General features: G+C 38.5%; 1 protein-coding gene across 8 annotated transcripts in view; it reads right to left on the reverse strand.

The window, feature by feature from the left end:
* LOC126163054 (uncharacterized) overlaps positions 1 to 18,570 on the reverse strand; it is an 83,816-nt gene that overhangs the window by 4,975 nt on the left and 60,271 nt on the right. For all 8 annotated transcript variants that reach the window (XM_049919951.1, XM_049919953.1, XM_049919952.1 and 5 more), the window contains exons 4-8: positions 11,842 to 12,016; positions 9,426 to 9,662; positions 9,121 to 9,338; positions 5,765 to 6,053; positions 2,022 to 2,216 (exon numbers count right to left, since the gene is read on the reverse strand). In XM_049919951.1, coding sequence (XP_049775908.1) covers positions 2,022 to 2,216; positions 5,765 to 6,053; positions 9,121 to 9,338; positions 9,426 to 9,662; positions 11,842 to 12,016 — 1,114 coding nt within the window. The remainder of the gene's footprint in view (positions 1 to 2,021; positions 2,217 to 5,764; positions 6,054 to 9,120; positions 9,339 to 9,425; positions 9,663 to 11,841; positions 12,017 to 18,570) is intronic.

An 18,570-nucleotide genomic window follows, 5' to 3' on the forward strand; every position in this document is an offset into this window, starting at 1 on the left:
TGCTGTACTCTTGAAGTTGGGGATTTCAGACTATCGAAGCATAACAATGTTCCATACACTCCTACTGTATGATCTACCAACCTTAAACATTTTTCATAAACCAGATAATAGTAAAATCTTACAGCCCATACAAAATAACAAAAATCTATCCTAGCTGATTTTCAAAACATGTAGTAATTTCGAAATCGCATAACATTCTCACACCTATCTTTAGAAGTAGCCGGCCCTCCTCCAAAGTAGTCAGTCTGTGACCTGCAAGTAACTTGGCAACGTCCCTATGCCAAATCATGTTAGAACAAGCAACAGCTATGTGTCAGTCTAGTCTGAGACTGGTTGGCACAGTCTAGTCTGTGACTGGTTGGCATTCAGATAACATAAGTATGTCTATTATAGTGAAAGTCCTGTCTGTGGGAGCTACCAAACACACAAGCTTTCATGTGAAAATCTGTGCTCTGACATCATATGTGTAATATCTAGGTATCATACCTGTAACCTCAAAGTGTTACGGTTCGAGTGCAATTATTTATTGGACAGTGTCATTAACTTCTGTGACTGTACAGCTATTATATCGTGCACACTTTTAATTGCATATTTCAGTCACTGTATATTATGCTACGGTGAAACTTAACAAATATTGTGACTGAGTAGCAGTTGAATTAGTTCTTGTCCAGATAAGATTACAGAGGAAGAGATATGTGACACTTTACCTGCATTAACGAATCTGTAAAACTGGAACACTTCACCAACAGCACTATAGTGCAAATGAAGCGGGAGGAGCCACTTTTAAATTAAGCTATTGTGTGGTCTACATTGTTTGGCACTATCCTTTACTGAATCAGTTTCCAGCATATTTCACAATATCAGAACATAATAAATAATGATAAAAACAATTTGTTATTAAATAGGAACCTTGAGCTCACATAAATATTTTGAACGAATGACATTCCAATATGTCACAGATATGCCCGCTTGAGGTGCTGGTGCATTGGTGTATGGTTTAGGTGCATCATGTAATAGGGGCTTTAATGATAAGTATGACACTACTTTAATCTCACATGATATATGATGAGAGATACATAAATTGGTAAATGCCATATAACTGGTGTCAGTTATTAGTTAAACAATGAAAGGCGCAAGGTTTTTCTTGTAACTGCAAGAGTAGTTATTTTCTGATCTGTCTATTCTCTCCACCCCCATCACCAATCTACAATATATAATGCACTTAGCTTTCTGCTCATATTAACACTCACATGACGTTTCGTCAGTAATCTCATCTTGTATATTATCCTATCTTCCACCTTTTAGCTCACAATTTATTTGAAAACTGTGCAGTTCCAAACAATCAGTCTTTCCTTCTCATCCTTTCCAGAAAGTCTCCTCTGATCTGTAGCTCTGGGCAAGTCTTCCATAACTCTCCCCATTTCCTAAATCTCATCAGTCTTATCCTTTCATCCCTCCTACTTCACCTTCAAACTTTCTGCCAGAAGAAGGCACTAGCTCTAGGAGCTTGCCCATTTCCATAATTTTCAAACTTATTTTCTCCTGCTACCACTGGGTGAGCAGTTTTTTATCTATCCAATTACAAATATTGAATATAATAGAGGAAAACATTCCACGTGGTAAAAATACATCTAAAAACAAAGATGATGTGACTTACCAAACGAAAGCGCTGGCAGGTTGATAGATAAACAAACAAACACAAACATAGACACAAAATTCAAGCTTTCGCAACCAACAGTTGCTTCATCAGGAAAGAGGGAAGGAGCAGGAAAGACGAAAGGATGTGAGTTGTAAGGGAGAGGGTAAGGAGTCATTCCAATTCCGGGAGTGGAAAGACTTACCTTAGGGGGACAAAGGACAGGTATCCATCTGCACATACACAGACACAAGCAGACACTGCGAAAGCTTGAATTTTGTGTGTATGTTTGTGTATCTATCAACCTGCCAGCGCTTTCGTTTGGTAAGTCACATCATCTTTGTTTTTAGATATACAATTACAAATATTTATTTATATATATTACCTCAAGTGCTGTCAAATTTTTGGCGTGAACAAGCAATGATCTTAGTGTAGCTGTTGATCCAATGCGAACGCGGCACGTTTTCAATTCGGGAAGCATACTGCCAAACCGCCCAAACCAGTCACCTTCTAACTTTGCTCCTAATTCTTCCAAAGCTGGACAATTTTCAGCAAGCATAACAAGACTAATTGGATGATTCTGGAAAAGAAAATAGACATATGCGCTATAAATTGCAGATCTTGAAAAGCATGAAATAAAATTTGAAAACTAATCAAACAGTATACTGAAGTGTATTATTTTATTTGTTTTACACGGAAGATACATGAAATAAAAACTTAACAAACGCTTAAACATAACTGCCATGCCTTCACAAATTTAAATTGCCACAACACCAGAAATTTATGCCAGATCTAGAAAAACAGTGGGATCTGTACACAATACCTGATCATACTCATTCGTGCAGTGTGGTGCAGAAAAGAGTGAGGTCTTCAGGAACAAAAAACTTTGATCATTCACCCAGTGAATGAAGAATTTAATGGATAATAAAATAACATCTTGCTCAGCTTTTTAAACATGAGGAAGGTCACTACTTGCTGGATTCTGTGACAGCTCACATCCATTCAAAGAACTCACCACATGTAGCAGCTGTGTCTGGCACCTCCAGATGACTTTTAGACGTCTGATCACCACTGACCAGTGCTGGCTCTATCGCTATGATCACGAGACAATGGAGCAGAGCAAGCAATGGAATCATGTGGCTCTACTACTGCTGAAAAATGAGAAAACCCAACTGCTTTGGGGCAAGGTGATGCTAATGATTTTTTGGGACATGGTGCTGGCAGATTATGCTCAAAAGGGGTAATATGTCCTGAAACCACACTACCAGCACCTCCTGATGGAGTTATGAGAGGCTGCCAATACGAAATGTGGGAATCTGTCGAAGGGAGTATTTTTCCCCCACATACCGCTTCAGCATCTTCTACACATGACACAGTCACAGCTGCAACTTCTTTGGGCTATAAAATTATATCTCATCCACTTGTGTTTTGCAAATGTGGCAGGTAGTGACTTCGTCCTCTTTTCTCGGATGAAGAAACCATTGAGTGGCAAGCATTTCCAGAATGAGGACGAGGCGATTTTTGAGGAGTAACATTTCATGAACAACCAAAATGCACATTTCTACTTCTGAGGTCTCATCACATAAATCCACCATTTGGACAAATGTCTTGCATTAATGGATGAATATGTAGAGAAGGATTTACACTAGCAGCTTGTTCTTTTCAAGGTGGTAACTTAGATTTATACATGTGAACCAAGGGCGGCCATACAACAGTTTGGAGGGGGGAGGCTTGATGTGGGAGTATGGAATATTTTTAATGTTTTAGAAGAAGAATGGCGACATGTAAGTGCCACTGTGGGTGCAGAAATCTCGTTTGTGTTGTCACTTTTTCCCAGCTTCTTGTTGGAGGACAAAGACTATGATTTGTTAATGGAACAGTTAGATGAGTACTTCTGTGGTGTCAGTCGCACATCTTTAATTCACTCTAGCCCTCTCTCATTGTCGGCATCGGCCCTTTTGGCACCAGCCCTGTCAGTCAGGCCTGTCAGAACCGATCCTCCTATTGGCATCTCTTCTGTTGGGGCCAGCCCTGTTGGTGCTGGCCCTGTTAGCAATGGCCCCAGTATCTTTGCCCCACCTTCCTTCGACTACATTGGCCCTTTTGTCAGTCACAGTGTCGCCAGCCCTGTTCTGTCCCGCCCTCCTGTGGTCACCACGCCTGTCTGCGATGATGTCAATCCAGTCTTCAGTCTGACTGCTGCCGGCCTTGCCCCGGCCGGCTGCCCTGACGTTGTCTGCCCTGTGGATGCCGACGTCAGCTGTCTTGTCAGTAAGTTCATTGCCGGCCCTGCTGCAGCTTATCCTCTCACCCTCCCTAATGCAGTTGTAGCCATCCCTGGACCTGGTCCAGTCATTCCCGATGGCGCTGCTGCAACTGCCTGCACATCTGCTCCAGTTGTTGTTGCCGGCCCCGCCACCGATCTCACTTTCCCGGCTGGTGCCACCAATCCTGGTGTGCGCTCTTCTGGGCCCTCAGTTGTCAGAAGTTTTACTCCAAACCCTGCTATTGCCTGGCCCTTCTCCATCACTGCCTGTGACAGAGGCCAGTCACTATTCCCCCATGTGGCCACGGCATGCTTGTTTTGTTGGGATCAAATTTTTGGTCATTTTGTGGCTTGTTTCCGTATATTTATGGGCTTGTTGCTAAGTTATTATGCAATGTTTGTCTTTTTCTGTTCTTGGGTAGCAGATGTCACAAGTCCTACACCTTATGTTCAGCAGTCTTGTTGACTGTATCTTTCATTCTTGTTCACATGTTCATGTCATGTCTGGAGTTCTTTTTCCTTTATAATGTTTTGGTTCTGTTCAATGCTTGTGGACAGCAAGGTTGTGTTAAAATCGTTAGCCACATATTGGTCATTTCTCTGGCACTTTTCAACACTGGCTGACTGTAGTGTTGTTTTGTTACAGTCGTTCCGACAGTCAGCACTCCCTAGTGTGCAGTGCTTCTTTGAGTGGTTACACAATCTCTTTTTAAAGGGAGAGGGATGTGGTGTATCCATGGATAGATATGGCCCCTGCCTCACCTATAAGATTGTTAGTAAATAGACAAGGCAAGACTGTGTGTAAAGTTGAGAACTAGCAGCTGTCACAGTGTCCGGGGGTGCCAGCTTTGCCACTACATGGCGTGTGAGTCACAGCACACAGTGCTGCAATCGGTGTGCACTATTTTATGTCTGTCTGATCACGGTCTTACGTGATACCGCGCCGTACCCTTCCACATCTGGCTATGTGGGTCTACACGCAGAGGAGGCCAGACATGTCCCAGACTCCGACGAATCAAGAACCACTGCAAGTCTCTGCAGCGGATCCTGCCTGCTGTGACTGCTGCCACTCCTGCCACCTCACTGTGCTATCTTTGCTGGACTTCCAACAGCCACTCACAAGGCACTGCTTTTGTCACGGATACCAGTGGCTGCCTACGAGCTCCTTGTCTTGTAGGACCGTGCCGAACTCTCTTCCCTGCTTCTCAAGAGCAGTTATCAAGTTGTGAGGATATTCTCTCTCAGCAGTGCACTTTGTTTCATCACTCCTCAGCAGATTACAGAATGCTAACACACTTTCACGACACAACTGTTCATTACAGTAACTAAACAAACACCTATGGAAGAAGGACGAGTCAACAAAGGTTGGGTCTGCGATGATAGTGGGGAGAAATGATATATTAGAAAATGTGTCCTAATCGCAAGAGTTCAGGAAAAGTGGAACAGGGTGGAAGGGAAGAAGTGGTCCTTATTTTGCAGCAAGCACTCAGGGTGGACGGCTCACACTGTTTCAGTTTCATGGTGGCTATTACTACATTTATTCTATCATTTTACATTATGCTTACATACACCTAGCCTAATCTAATTAGACTTAACAGGTCTGTCATAATTTACATTGTAACTAATATAATCAGTATTATGTTGGTTGCTGTTGCACCAACAATATGTCAAAATATGTATTATATTAATCTTCAAGACTTTTTATAGCTTTTATATAAATTGTTAATCAATAATACAACCAAAATATGATAAACACACATAAGGAATATGACCTGAAGAAAATATTTACTACTTCTGAGAAATAAAATATTACGTGTAAGCAACCAAATTAACTCCTTATACAGAACATGAAAAAAATATACCTGATCTACTAGCACCAGTTTTTTAAGTGTGCTGCCTGCCTGCACAAGATATTCTTCCAAAGAATAAGAAAAGTCCACAAAGTCAAAATCGACTGTGAGTGATGTCAGATTTTTGAATGCTGTCAGGCTGCACAGCCAGGACCCCCTTGTATACAGGCTGCTGAGCTGAGGCACTGAGCGGCAGAGCAAGGCGGCCTTCTCTGGGGGCATGCTGGTATCCCACAGGTCTGTCAGGGACAAGACGAGGGTTCGCTCCAATGCTAGGTTCACTATTGCGTCACCCACATTCCTGAAACGTAACCAACCAATTAAGTGAACTACATAGCTACATAAAAAATAATTTTTACACATTAGCTGGAAAACAATTCTGTCTCATAATTTTACAGCTTTCTCAAGTGAATTTTTCTTCAAGATGTTATTATCTCAACAGAACATTTTGCTGGTGTGTATGGTGATTCTTCAATCACAGAATTAATTCTTTGCAGAGTTCATAGGATAATATTACTGACATTAGTTACTACTATAGAAATACATAAAACTGTTGCATCTCTGGATTTTATATGAACTAAGTCATCCGTATGCAATGCCCACATAAACAACCAACTTCTCTCACCATCTTCATCTTCAGTAGTCTCCTCTCATTATCTCTCTACTTTTTTGATGCTCTTGTCTTTCCCTTACACTTCACTTTATCATTTGTGAATTTATGTGGGTATTAGTTTATTGGTTTGCCCACAGCTGCTTCGCACACTTCCCAGTCATCCTTCTAACATGCTTTCACCTACCACTTTGCTTTCTGTTCCTCTCTATTATAGTAGTCTTCTCCTATTACAACAACGGAAAGAACTAACTTACCAAATCTTCATTTTTTCCCCTCCTACTAAATTGCCAGAATCAGTTACTTATAACAATGGCTACCCAAGAGTTTCAAATCGAGCTTAATCTGAACTGTCCATTTGGAACCTTAAATTTGAAGAAATAAATGCCTGTATTCAATATATATGTTATCAATAGTTACTTCATCTGTAATTGAACAAATGATTTATTATGCAGGGTACAACAACTGACATACGAAATCTTTGCAAGAAATTGTAATAAAATAATTCTTGAAACACCTAGGATACCTTAATGCCTCTTTAAGTCCACCTGCTGATGATTTTCGTGTTGCCTATGACTTTCATGCCAACACACTATTTAAAACTTGGAACACGCATATAGTAACTGCAGCTATCAGCAATATTCAACACATTCACTTTGTCACAGGAAAATATGCTGTTATCATTGTCATTCTGATCACCATCCTTCTCTCAGTCACTTTCTTCGTGCAGAGTACCTACCTCAGCCATGAATTTTTTTAAAGACAGTGTTATGGTTTCACCTCAGCTGTTGTTCCATTACCAAGTATTTATTGCATTTTGAATGACTGGCCAATTTTGGCCCCACAGGCCATTCTTGAATACTATCTACAAAAGAACAGATCACAAATATAGATCATTTATGTTTGGCTTACTTTGCCTAAAAATTCGTACTTCCAGGTACCAACAACACGCTGAAACATATCTGACTATAAGCAATGGACACAGTAGTACCAGAAGTGAGAGCATACCTGTGCACATTTATACAAAATTACGCTTAAAATATACTGTATTTTGTACCATTTGTTATAAATTTTCTTTTTGGAAATAAAGGTTCAATTTGTTTCCCACATTTTCATTAATCTTTTTCTTAATGTCAGTTGCCATTTTCTGGAAAGTCAAAGCGTTTGTACAGTCACACAAATTTTGTCCTGCATACTCTGGTATCAGATATACACATTTTACTGTCTCTCTTCCAGTGGTAAAAGGGACCTCTGTCATATCACCTTCACTGTATATTTACCAAACACACTTGTTCCCTACAATCAAATCGGTTAGCTGCTCAAATCCTGGTTCAGGGTCACTGCTGTTAAACCATTCATGGATATTTTCATCATCATGTTTTCAGAACCAAAAATTTGTATTCTCGATGAAAATGCAGGGCTATTACAAATGATTGAAGCGATTTCATAAATTCACTGTAGCTCCATTCATTGACCTATGGTCACGACACACTACAGATACGTAGAAAAATTCATAAAAGTTTTGTTCAGCTGAAGCCGCACTTCAGGTTTCTGCCGGCAGAGCGCTCGAGAGCGCAGTGAGACAAAATGGCAACAGGAGCCGAGAAAGCGTATGTCGTGCTTGAAATGCACTCACAGTCAGTCAGTCATAACAGTGCAACGACACTTCAGGACGAAGTTCAACAAAGATCCACCAACTGCTAACTCCATTCGGCGATGGTATGCACAGTTTAAAGCTTCTGGATGCCTCTGTAAGGGGAAATCAACGGGTCGGCCTGCAGTGAGCGAAGAAACGGTTGAACGCGTGCGGGCAAGTTTCACGCATAGCACGCAGAAAATTGGCTCATGCCACAACTGGAGACCGACAGTGCCGACTTCATCTTCCAACAGGATGGTGCTCCACCGCACTTCCATCATGATGTTCGGCATTTCTTAAACAGGAGATTGGAAAACTGATGGATCGGTCGTGGTGGAGATCATGATCAGCAATTCATGTCATGGCCTCCACGCTCTCCCGACTTAACCCCATGCGATTTCTTTCTGTGGGGTTATGTGAAAGATTCAGTGTTTAAACCTCCTCTACCAAGAAACGTGCCAGAACTGCGAGCTCGCATCAACGATGCTTTCGAACTCATTGATGGGGACATGCTGCGCCGAGTGTGGGAGGAACTTTATTATCGGCTTGATGTCTGCCGAATCACTAAAAGGGCACATATCGAACATTTGTGAATGCCTAAAAAACTTTGAGTTTTTGTATGTGTGTGCAAAGCATTTTGAAAATATCTCAAATAATAAAGTTATTGTAGAGCTGTGAAATCACTTCAATCATTTGTAATAACCCTGTATTCATTCTAATTATTAAAAGAATACTTCACACTTTTGTTTTCAAAATTGGCTCAACTATGAACAAATAATTCGCAAACCAGATAATCTGTACCAGGATAATGAACAGTTTACTGTAGTGCTCAATTTGTTTAGCAACTACACGAATGCACATGACTATTTATAATTTCAATATATTCGATCTGCTCAATAGCTACGGGACTTGGTAGTATTATAGTTAATTAAGACTCACACAGATAAAAATTAAAATCATCATATCCAGCATCCTAACCATCATACTGCCACTCTCGGCAACATTTAAACATAGTCAATAGCAGGAAGTATCTAAAAAGTTAATTTGTCATCACTTACTATTTTCGATATACCAAGAATTAAGATATCTGAGCAAGACTGTTGATACTGGATACACATTTACCTGTAATAAATAAAACCACCCAATGATTTGAGGTTTGGAATGAACAAGACAAGCATGATAACCCCAACTTCTGAAGTATTTGTATCCTGTATGCGAACTTCATGCAAAGTTCTGCAACACATATTTAGCTCCGATGGCTGGATACGGAAGAAAACATCCACATACGTTTCATTCCCATCAGCGTAGCCATCAGATATGTCACTATATAGTTCTGGTTCCTGGAAACCATCACATACTGGTGTTACGTTACTACCTACAGAAATGAGAATGTGAGCATAAAAAACATTTCTGTTCATTTCATGTACCTTAAAACAGAGCTGCCTTATGCCACCATCATCGACGAGCCAGGAGGACGTAGCATCGAGATAATTGAGAGTTGGGCAGTTACGGCCCAGCAATCTGAGAATCTCATTGTCACACACTGATCTAAGTATGAGCGTGTGCAAATTCTGAGCCAAACCATTGCGAAGTACTCGATGGAATGACTTATTTGCAGCAGAAACTGTTTCCAAGTCACCCCCCTGCCGAGGGTCCAGGCGTACCTGGAATATAGAAGTCTCATTGTTTACATTCTGTGCAAGACATGACAGGGACAGTTTTCTGTGTTACGTCTTTAGTGTTATTCATGATTATAACCCGAAACACTAAAGTTTTTCTTCAATGATGTAAATAATTTAGAAGTACAGATAACAATACACGAAATAGTAGAGGTGCCGAGTTGTCAACAAGTACACAAACAGGACTGAAAACTTTCCAGCATTCAAATGTGCATTCACCCACTCCAATCCACTCTTCTATATCATTTTGCATTGCATAAACTCATCAACGTTGGTGCCTGTATGTCATGTTCCAATCCCACCACCTGCTACCTCTCTCTTCCGCATTCTTGTATCGTGCATCTTCCAATGCTACCTGACACAACCCCTCAAGCCAGTGAAGCTGCATAAATGCAGTCCTGACACTGGGTATTCAATTACCGTATTCAACTGGCACAATGTAGCTGTGTGTGTGTGTGTGTGTGTGTGTGTGTGTGTGTGTGTGTGTGTGTGTGTAAAAAGGAAAAAGGAGGGGGGGGGGGTGAACTTTAGCTTGAAAAGGAAGTGATTGAAGGCTAGCAAGTTTTCAGTCTCTCTCTCTCTCTCTCTCTCTCTCTCTCTCTCTCTCTCTCTCTCTCTTTTTCATTTTTCTTCCAAGTACTATGTGTCTACTATTTGGTGAATAGTTACTTTTGCTCCTAAATTATTTACAGTCTGCAACGAACTTTCCATGACCATATTTTTATTTCAGTGATGAGCATCAGTACTAGGTATGTGATGACAAATTGCAATACCTTGTGTCAATAAAGATTTACATTTTAAATCAAAATTAAATAAGAAGAGCTCTGCAGTATGAATGTGAGCAGACTCAAGGAAATAGGAAGAAATGCTATACAGTGATTGAACTATTTCCACTTTTAAACAGGAACTTGAAGAAGAGCCATCATTTTAAATATTAGTAAGTATAAGGAAACATGTCAGGTCCTCTTTGACAATGTTCTGATACAATAATCTTAATTCCGATTTGCACAGCGATGAAATTTGTATGGCATATTTTGCACTCTTACTTGCGCCACGCTTAAGACAGTTTTCTAATGATTTCTCTGCTATTTATATCACCCTGTCATAAAATGCTAAATATAATATTTTTGCATCAGCTTTACTGGTCACTCTCCATTTAGTCCTTTAATTTTTTCATCTCTCAAAGGCTGTGGCCATTATTTTCAAAGGAAAATTTTATTTGTGGGACCATAGAAATTCCATAGCTATGGTGTTTTTATAGTAACACAAACATACATCTTGATGATCACAGACCCTGAAAATCATGCACTGAGCTTACAATGTTCCTCCATAGATGGCAGTTCTGCACACTTTGGATCCAGTTCTCATGGACACCCAACTGCTGAAGGACCTTCTGCAGTTCACCTTCCCATTGTTTTCTTGGTTCTCCAATTGGACGGGTACTGTCAAAATTATTCGGAGCTTCTCTGGATACTTCTATCATTTCAGTCTTCTCCGCATTAGTCCACAGTCCAATTTTACTGTCATTCTTTCCTAAGTTCCCAACAGTTTCCGATATTTCTTTCTTTGACTCTGTTGTGGCTAGAAAGTTGTCTGAATACCTCAATAACATTGTTCTTCCATTTAATATCATGCCTTTGCTTTCTATTTTCATCTCCCCAAGTAGTTTCTCCAAGACCATATTAAAAAGCAATGGTGAAATGACATAACCTTGTCTTACACCTGTTCTGATGCTGAATTGCTTGGACAGCTCCCCTAGTGTTTCACCAAGGCTTTTGTCTCCCCTGTACATACCTTCACCAAGTTAATTAACTTCCTTGGTATGCCAAGCGTCCTCTGGATGATTTACATACTTAATCTGTGTATATATTCATAAGCCTTTGAGAAATCTACAAACGTTACCAGACACTAATGGCTGAATTCCCAGCACTTCACCTACATTTGTCTGGTGGTGGCCCACAACTGAGCTTATTTACATTTCAGTTGGCTTATTCTTCCTTAATGTGCTGTTTGTGGTACAGGTAGAAGCTGCAGAATAGTGCTACACAGAAAACTTAGAATATTGTCTGTTTGTATAACAAATATATGCTAACACAGTTAAAAAAATTCAGAACAGAAAGTACTAACTGCAATTCTATATCAACACAATGGTATATTGACTAACCTTTACTGTCAACTCATGTAGGCCTGTTGCCCCACACTGATCTAAGCGAGTAAAAAGACCAGCACACTGCTCTGCCCTTAACCACGCATGATCATCACCTCTCGAATGATCGAGTCGTCTCGTAGTATGATCCAAAAATACACTCAGTAAGTCCATAAGAGTGTAAGCATCATTTCTGCATCAAAAAAGAAACAAAGAAAAATCTTAGCATAAAATGCATAATTTATGTTGAATGGACCTTAACTCATTTTAAGAATTTATGGTTGCAAACTCTTCTGCATTTGCTTCCTCTGGCTTTTCACACTTCAAACATGAACAATGAATTATTACAAGATTCTCTTTAACTGTTGATTTGTTACACGTGAGACTTCTTTGTTTTTTCTTTTTTTGTGCCTTCGTGCAAAACTTTTTACTGTTTGCTCAAATGCCTTTTTTCAGTATTTTCTCTTTTGGCCTATCTCAATATAATCTTCATTTTCTGAGATGCTGAACTTTATGTTTAATTTTTTTCATATTCTTAAATAAAGTCTCATAATTTACACTTCAATCCATCAGTTTAATACACTGGAAAGGATCAGTTTGGATTTTGGAGAAATATGGGAACACATGAGGTAATATGAACTCTACGATGGGTCATTCCATGTCAAATCATCCAGAAATTTTAGCAAATGACACCCATCGTCAAGCAAAACCTTGAAATTTTGGGTAGTGGAAGTTTACCTAGATGTATTCACATTTCCAAAATGTAAATGTTGCAAATCAATTACTTTTTCACTTATGATAAAAAGAAGTTGTATAGATTCAGGAATTCAGGCTTTCATAGACGAGCTCCTGTACAATTTAAAATTGCAATAGTTCCTACAGTTTTTGCAGTGGAAGCTTGATTTTTTTTTAAGTTAAAGAGGGAGGTTTATATTTTTATAGTCATGCTTCTTGTAGTGAATATCCACCATCTACATTTCAGTAAAAATTGTAAATAATTTCTTTTAAACAAAATCCATGCGTGGATATTATAATTTTTTTTAAGGTATTGCCCCCTCATAGATACCTTTGAAAAATTTACTATATTATTAGAAATATTCCATTATGTCACACAAAAAGAGTAAGTTTGTACAAATAATGGGAAGTGTGAATAACAATGTTACTGTAAAAGAATTGCTGAAGTTTCTAATTCATGACTACCATGTCACCACTAAATTGCTGAAGTTGGCTACACTGGATTTCCCTAGGAACAAATCATATCTGAGATCACTGTTTTATTGCCACTATGTGTATTGCATCATCCAGTTGCTTTGTTTTGAGTCATGTGTTCAATGAGCATGCAGTTCTGAGCTCTTGTACCGAGTTGTACCCCGAGTCAATTATTAGTTAAAAATTCAATTGTTGCAGTTTTTAACTATTCATTCCAAAACAAAATTAAGTCCCCTAATATTACACTAATAATGTGAAATACTTTTGTAATGAAACAATGGGATGAGAATGATTTTTCCATTATTCAATTACTTTTTAGGTTACACCAATCATCTTTCAAATTATTTATGACAAATATTGGTTTTAAGACGGAAGCAGTATGGAAAGTACAAGTAGGCAGTGTTTTCTTGGAAAGTATCTGCAAGATATATGTGATAATGCCCTGACTTGTGTGAATGAACTGACCAGTGAAGAACAAGAACTTTTATTATGGCGAAGCAATAGTCATCCATACTGTGATTTAAGTGTTTCGTGTGTGTGTGTGTGTGTGTGTGTGTGTGTGTTTTAAAGACACGTACCTGCGCAGATTCTCTCTGCATAAGAAAATTTGCCAAGATCCCTTCAGGCACCATAAATGATCTGTTTCATCTGGATTGCATGAAATTAGTTTAGAAAAGGCAAAGACCTTCAAAATGAGAGGCTTTAGTGTTATTCCTGGGGAGAAAATGTGCCCAACCTGTATCAAACTTATTAATGAAAAACACGCAAGTGACGACTCATCACCAGACTATATAAATGACAGTAAAAATCTGTGCTCAATACCAGCTTAACTAGCTTAGGAGTATCTCTTCAAAGCTGCATTCAGTTGCTTGACATAGTCTGTATGCAGCGCTCAAACGAAAATTGAATCAGCAGCTGGGGCTCTGAAAACTAAAATTTCATATACATATCAAGTTAAGCTGGCTGTTGATGCAAGCACTATCCCTGACAGAGATTTAACAGAACTGGAAGAAAAGGCAAAACATCATGATGAACTCATGGACAAAATCAAACAGAAAATTGAATATGCAAATAATCACGAAAAAATTCAGTTACTTACTCTTGTGCCGCCAACTTGGTCTCGACAGAAAGTCAGTTCCAAATTTCAGGTTTCTAAATATTTGGTATGATGAGCAAGAGCTCCTTAAACGGAGAACGGTATTTTATCAATAGCTGATCAGAAAAGAGGAAAGACATTGCCACATGATACAGAGCAAAAAGCAAAGAGTTTTTATTTAGATGACGAAAACACAAGACAAACGACTGGGAAAAAAGAAAGTGAGCACGAGCAAAAATACCTATGAACAAAAGCATCTTGTTTAAAGCAATTTAACTGAACTGTATTCTCTCTATAAAAAAAGTATCCTGAAGACAAAGTAGGATTCTCGAAATTTGCTTCTCTTCGACCAAAAGAGTGTATACTTGCAGGATCATCAGGAACACATACCGTGTGTGTGAGCATTTACAACCAAAACGTTAAACCGCTTCTACATTCTGTTTCTATTAAAGAAACATACCACTAAAATAATAACTTGTGATATAAATAACCTAGCCTGTATGCTTCGTCTGTGTGAAAAATGCCCCACCAGTTCATTGCTTCAAACCCACTTAGAAAATGAAATAGAAGATATGATCCTGATGAGATGGTTCAGTAAAGTCAATGGGTATCAACTGACAGAATGACTTTCAGTGTTCAAATCACTTCTCCATCAGAATTCTGTGACACCCTAATTAAGAAAATTGAAAAACTTACTCCACACTCATTTCTCAATCACAATCTGATTATCTGAAAATGAAGAAGGAAACACTTGATGAAGGATCAGTGTTAATTTTAATGGATTTCAGTGAAAAATCTCAATTTACTTGTTCAGGATAAAGTACAGGGGTACCATTGGAACAATGGCAGCTGCACCCATATATATTACAAAAAGGACAAACAGTTGCTTGTAAGAAGTATTTGTATTGTTTCTGATGATCTAGAAGATGATGTTGCCTTGGTGTACCAGACTCAGAAGACTGTATTGAATTTTTTAAAGTGTGAATTTCCAGAAATTCATCTTGCTTATGTTGAATATTTCACTGATGGTTGTGCTGCACAATAGACAAATAGTAAGAATTTCAGAAATCTCTGCTACCATGAACACGACTTCAATATAAAGTGCAGCTGGTCCTTTTTTTTGCTACCAGCCATGGCAAATCTCCCCATGATGCTATTAGTGGCACTGTTAAAAGACTTGTCACAAAACAAGTTTGCAAAAAGTTTACTTACAGCTTCACAGGTATTTGAATTCTGTGGCGAGAACCTGCAGGACATTTCAGTTCTCTCTGTCTCAGAAGATGAAATGGTACAATTCAGACATTATATTTCTCAGTGCTTAACAAGTGCAAAAACAATTCCTGGAACACAATCTATGCATCACACTGTACCAATATCACCAATCAAGATTGGAGCAAAAAAGCTGAGCTGTGATATGGATTTTAGTACCGTGCACTATTTCTCAGATGCACTTCTGCCAATAATGCCAGAAAGCACTGTGCAGCCCAACTGCTATGTTGCATGTACAAATGACTCTTTTTGGGAATTGTTGACAAGGTGAATTGTGAAGATGTTACAGTAAGGTTCATGCATCCTCACAGGTCATCCCGTCCTTCTATTGGACTGACAATGATGTTTCTTTCTCTCATATTATGTGTGAAGTTGATATCACCACAGCAATAGGCTGTACTTATTCTCTGAGCAAAGAGTCCTCAAAGTTGGTGGAAGAAAAGTGGTTCTTATACAAAAAAATATTATCTAAGCATTAAAGTGTCTAGTCACGTGTGTAGTTCCGAATCAACTTGAATGCAGATTGCAGCACCAGCATTTTGTGCAATGCTGACAATATTGACTTTTGACAAAATGCTTAAATATTATAAACAAAACGCTATGTATTTTTACATTGAGTTAATTTGGTTATGGCAGAAGTAAGAAATGTTCACAAGTCATGTAAAGTACAAGTTGCCCTATATTTTATAAGTTGTAATTTTGTTTCATATATTGCAATTTTTGTTCAATTTGAATATTGTTATGTGTACTTATGTTGTTAATGTCTCTTGGGTAGTAATAGTATTTCTCTCCAGTGCCATTCATTTCTCAAAACTGATTTTTTGTGTGATGTAACTTTATTATTTGTAGATCACTTTCTAATTTTTCAGTGTTTTCCAGAGGGGGGCCAATTGTCCAAAATATTTTTTCTAATTTAACTATAAAATTAAATAAAATTTAATTGGGCAATTCTAACATTTTTTTTTCAGAAACTACATGTCCAAAAGGATATTCTGGGAAAAAACTGTCAGCATACCACTTCTTGTTTAAAAACTGCAGCCAATTTTCAAATTTTTACAGTTTGCTTTGAAATAACGCATTGCATCAAACTTTCAGCAATTGTATATTAAGCAATAAAAATTGGCAAAAGTTCACAATATTAGATACAAAATCAGTACACAAAATATCAGTTCACAACTACATAATGGGTGGCATGGCCTGGATGACTTGACAAGGAATGACCCCGACTTACAAGTAGATTCAAGAATGGCAGACCTACACTTACAGCATTTGCACATTTACAATGTTGATTGGAACACACTTTTAGGAATCCTGAAGTTATAAAGGATAAAATATAGGAAATAAAGTGTTATCTACAACTTGTACAGATACCAGACTGCAGTTCTAAGAGCTAAAGGACACGGAAGGGAGGCAGTAGTTGAGAATGGAATGAGGCAGGATTGTAGGCAATTGCCTGTTTTACTCAATCCATGCATTGAGCAAACAGTACGGGAAGCCCAGGAGAAATGTGGCATGGGAATTAAAGTTCTGGAAGGAAAAAAAAAATGAAGTTTTCTAGTTGGGGGATCATATGAATGGATTGGAGAGAATACTGAGAAGAAGTTATAACATAAACATTAACAAAAGTAACACAAAATAGGTAATGGAATTTAGTTAAATCAAACCAAATTGAGTGATTCACAAGGGATTAGATCAGGAAATTAAATGCTAAAAGTAGCAGACGAGCTTTGCTGTTTTGGCAGCAGAATAACTGTCGATGGCAGTAGTAAATCAGACTGGCAATACCAAGAGACACTTTTAGGAAGTCTTTCCCGAACTTAAGTCTTGTACAGAAGTGAAACACTTACAATAAACATTACAGATGAGAAGATATAAGAAGTTACTATATCCCCCCTCGAAACTACTCACTAAGCAGCAGCAGCAGCAGCAGAACACACACATAAAAGGTTATAATTAGGCAAGCTTTCGGAGCCAGTGGATCCTTCTTGAGGTAGAATGGTTGGTTGGTTTGTTTAAGGGGACCACACCAAGGTTCAGGTCGAAAAAAAATCTGATTTTCGGTTTTCATCATATTTCGATAGATTAAGGTTTTATTTAAGTACTCTGAAAATGACTTTGCTGAAAGAAATTTTTTCGAGTATTTAAAGAGCATTTTACTACCACATGTGTTTATGTGCCACACCTACTTTTCTGCATACATTTTATATCTTTATATCCCCTACGTTGCAAGTTATGTTTCTTTTTTTCTCTCTCCCGAGTGTGTTGGCTACCCTTGGAATGCAACGGTAGATATTCTTTTGTTTCTGCTGTTTGTAAACAACACACTTTCAAACAGCGTTAGTTTTGTTCAAGTGTGATTGCGAGTAGTTGTTATACTTATGTTTGCAGTGCTTGTTTACATGTGTGTTGCTGTGTTTATTGGAGATGAACAAACGTAAACACATTTTCAAGAAACGACAATTTAGAGGAAACAAGTTTAGAAAGCTTTCTGTACAAGAGGTTATGTCACCTGGCAATGATGTTTCTAATTGTAATTCTTCAACAAGTGCATCATCAAAGAAGCTCTCACTATTTCAAGATAGTTACAATGAATCTACTGTAATTGACAAGGGGTGCAGTAACATTATTAAAAATTAGAGAATATTATCAGATTTAATTTCTAAATTTGTACAATGTAGACAGTGTGGCGAGTCACAGAGTGTGAAAATTTGTGAGAGTGCCAGTGGGAGAAAAGGCCTAGCAATTGCTTTACATTTAATGTGCACTAAATTCTCAGCTGTGATTTCATTTATGAGTTCTTCAAAACCAGATGCAAGTGGCCCTTTTGAAATCAACACTAGATTAGTTTATGCCTTACGATCCATTGGCAAGGGCATGGCTGCAGGGAGAACATTTTGTTCAGTGATGAACTTACATCAACCACCGAATAAATTTGAAAAACTGACTGCAATATTAGAGAAAGCTGTATGTGAGGTCAGTGAGGAAAGCATGACACTGGCTGCTAGGGAAGCAGTGGAAGAAAATGATGAATGTTCGGATATTGCAGTTGCATTTGATGGAATTTGGCAGAAAAGAGGACATACTTCTCTGAATGGAGTAGTGACTGCCATGAGTATAGACACTGGTAAAGGGTTAGACGTGGAGATAATGTCTAAATATTGCAAATGTTGTAA

Source organism: Schistocerca cancellata, chromosome 2, assembly GCF_023864275.1.
Source record: "Schistocerca cancellata isolate TAMUIC-IGC-003103 chromosome 2, iqSchCanc2.1, whole genome shotgun sequence".
In the NCBI taxonomy this organism is placed as follows: Eukaryota; Metazoa; Arthropoda; class Insecta; order Orthoptera; family Acrididae; genus Schistocerca; species Schistocerca cancellata.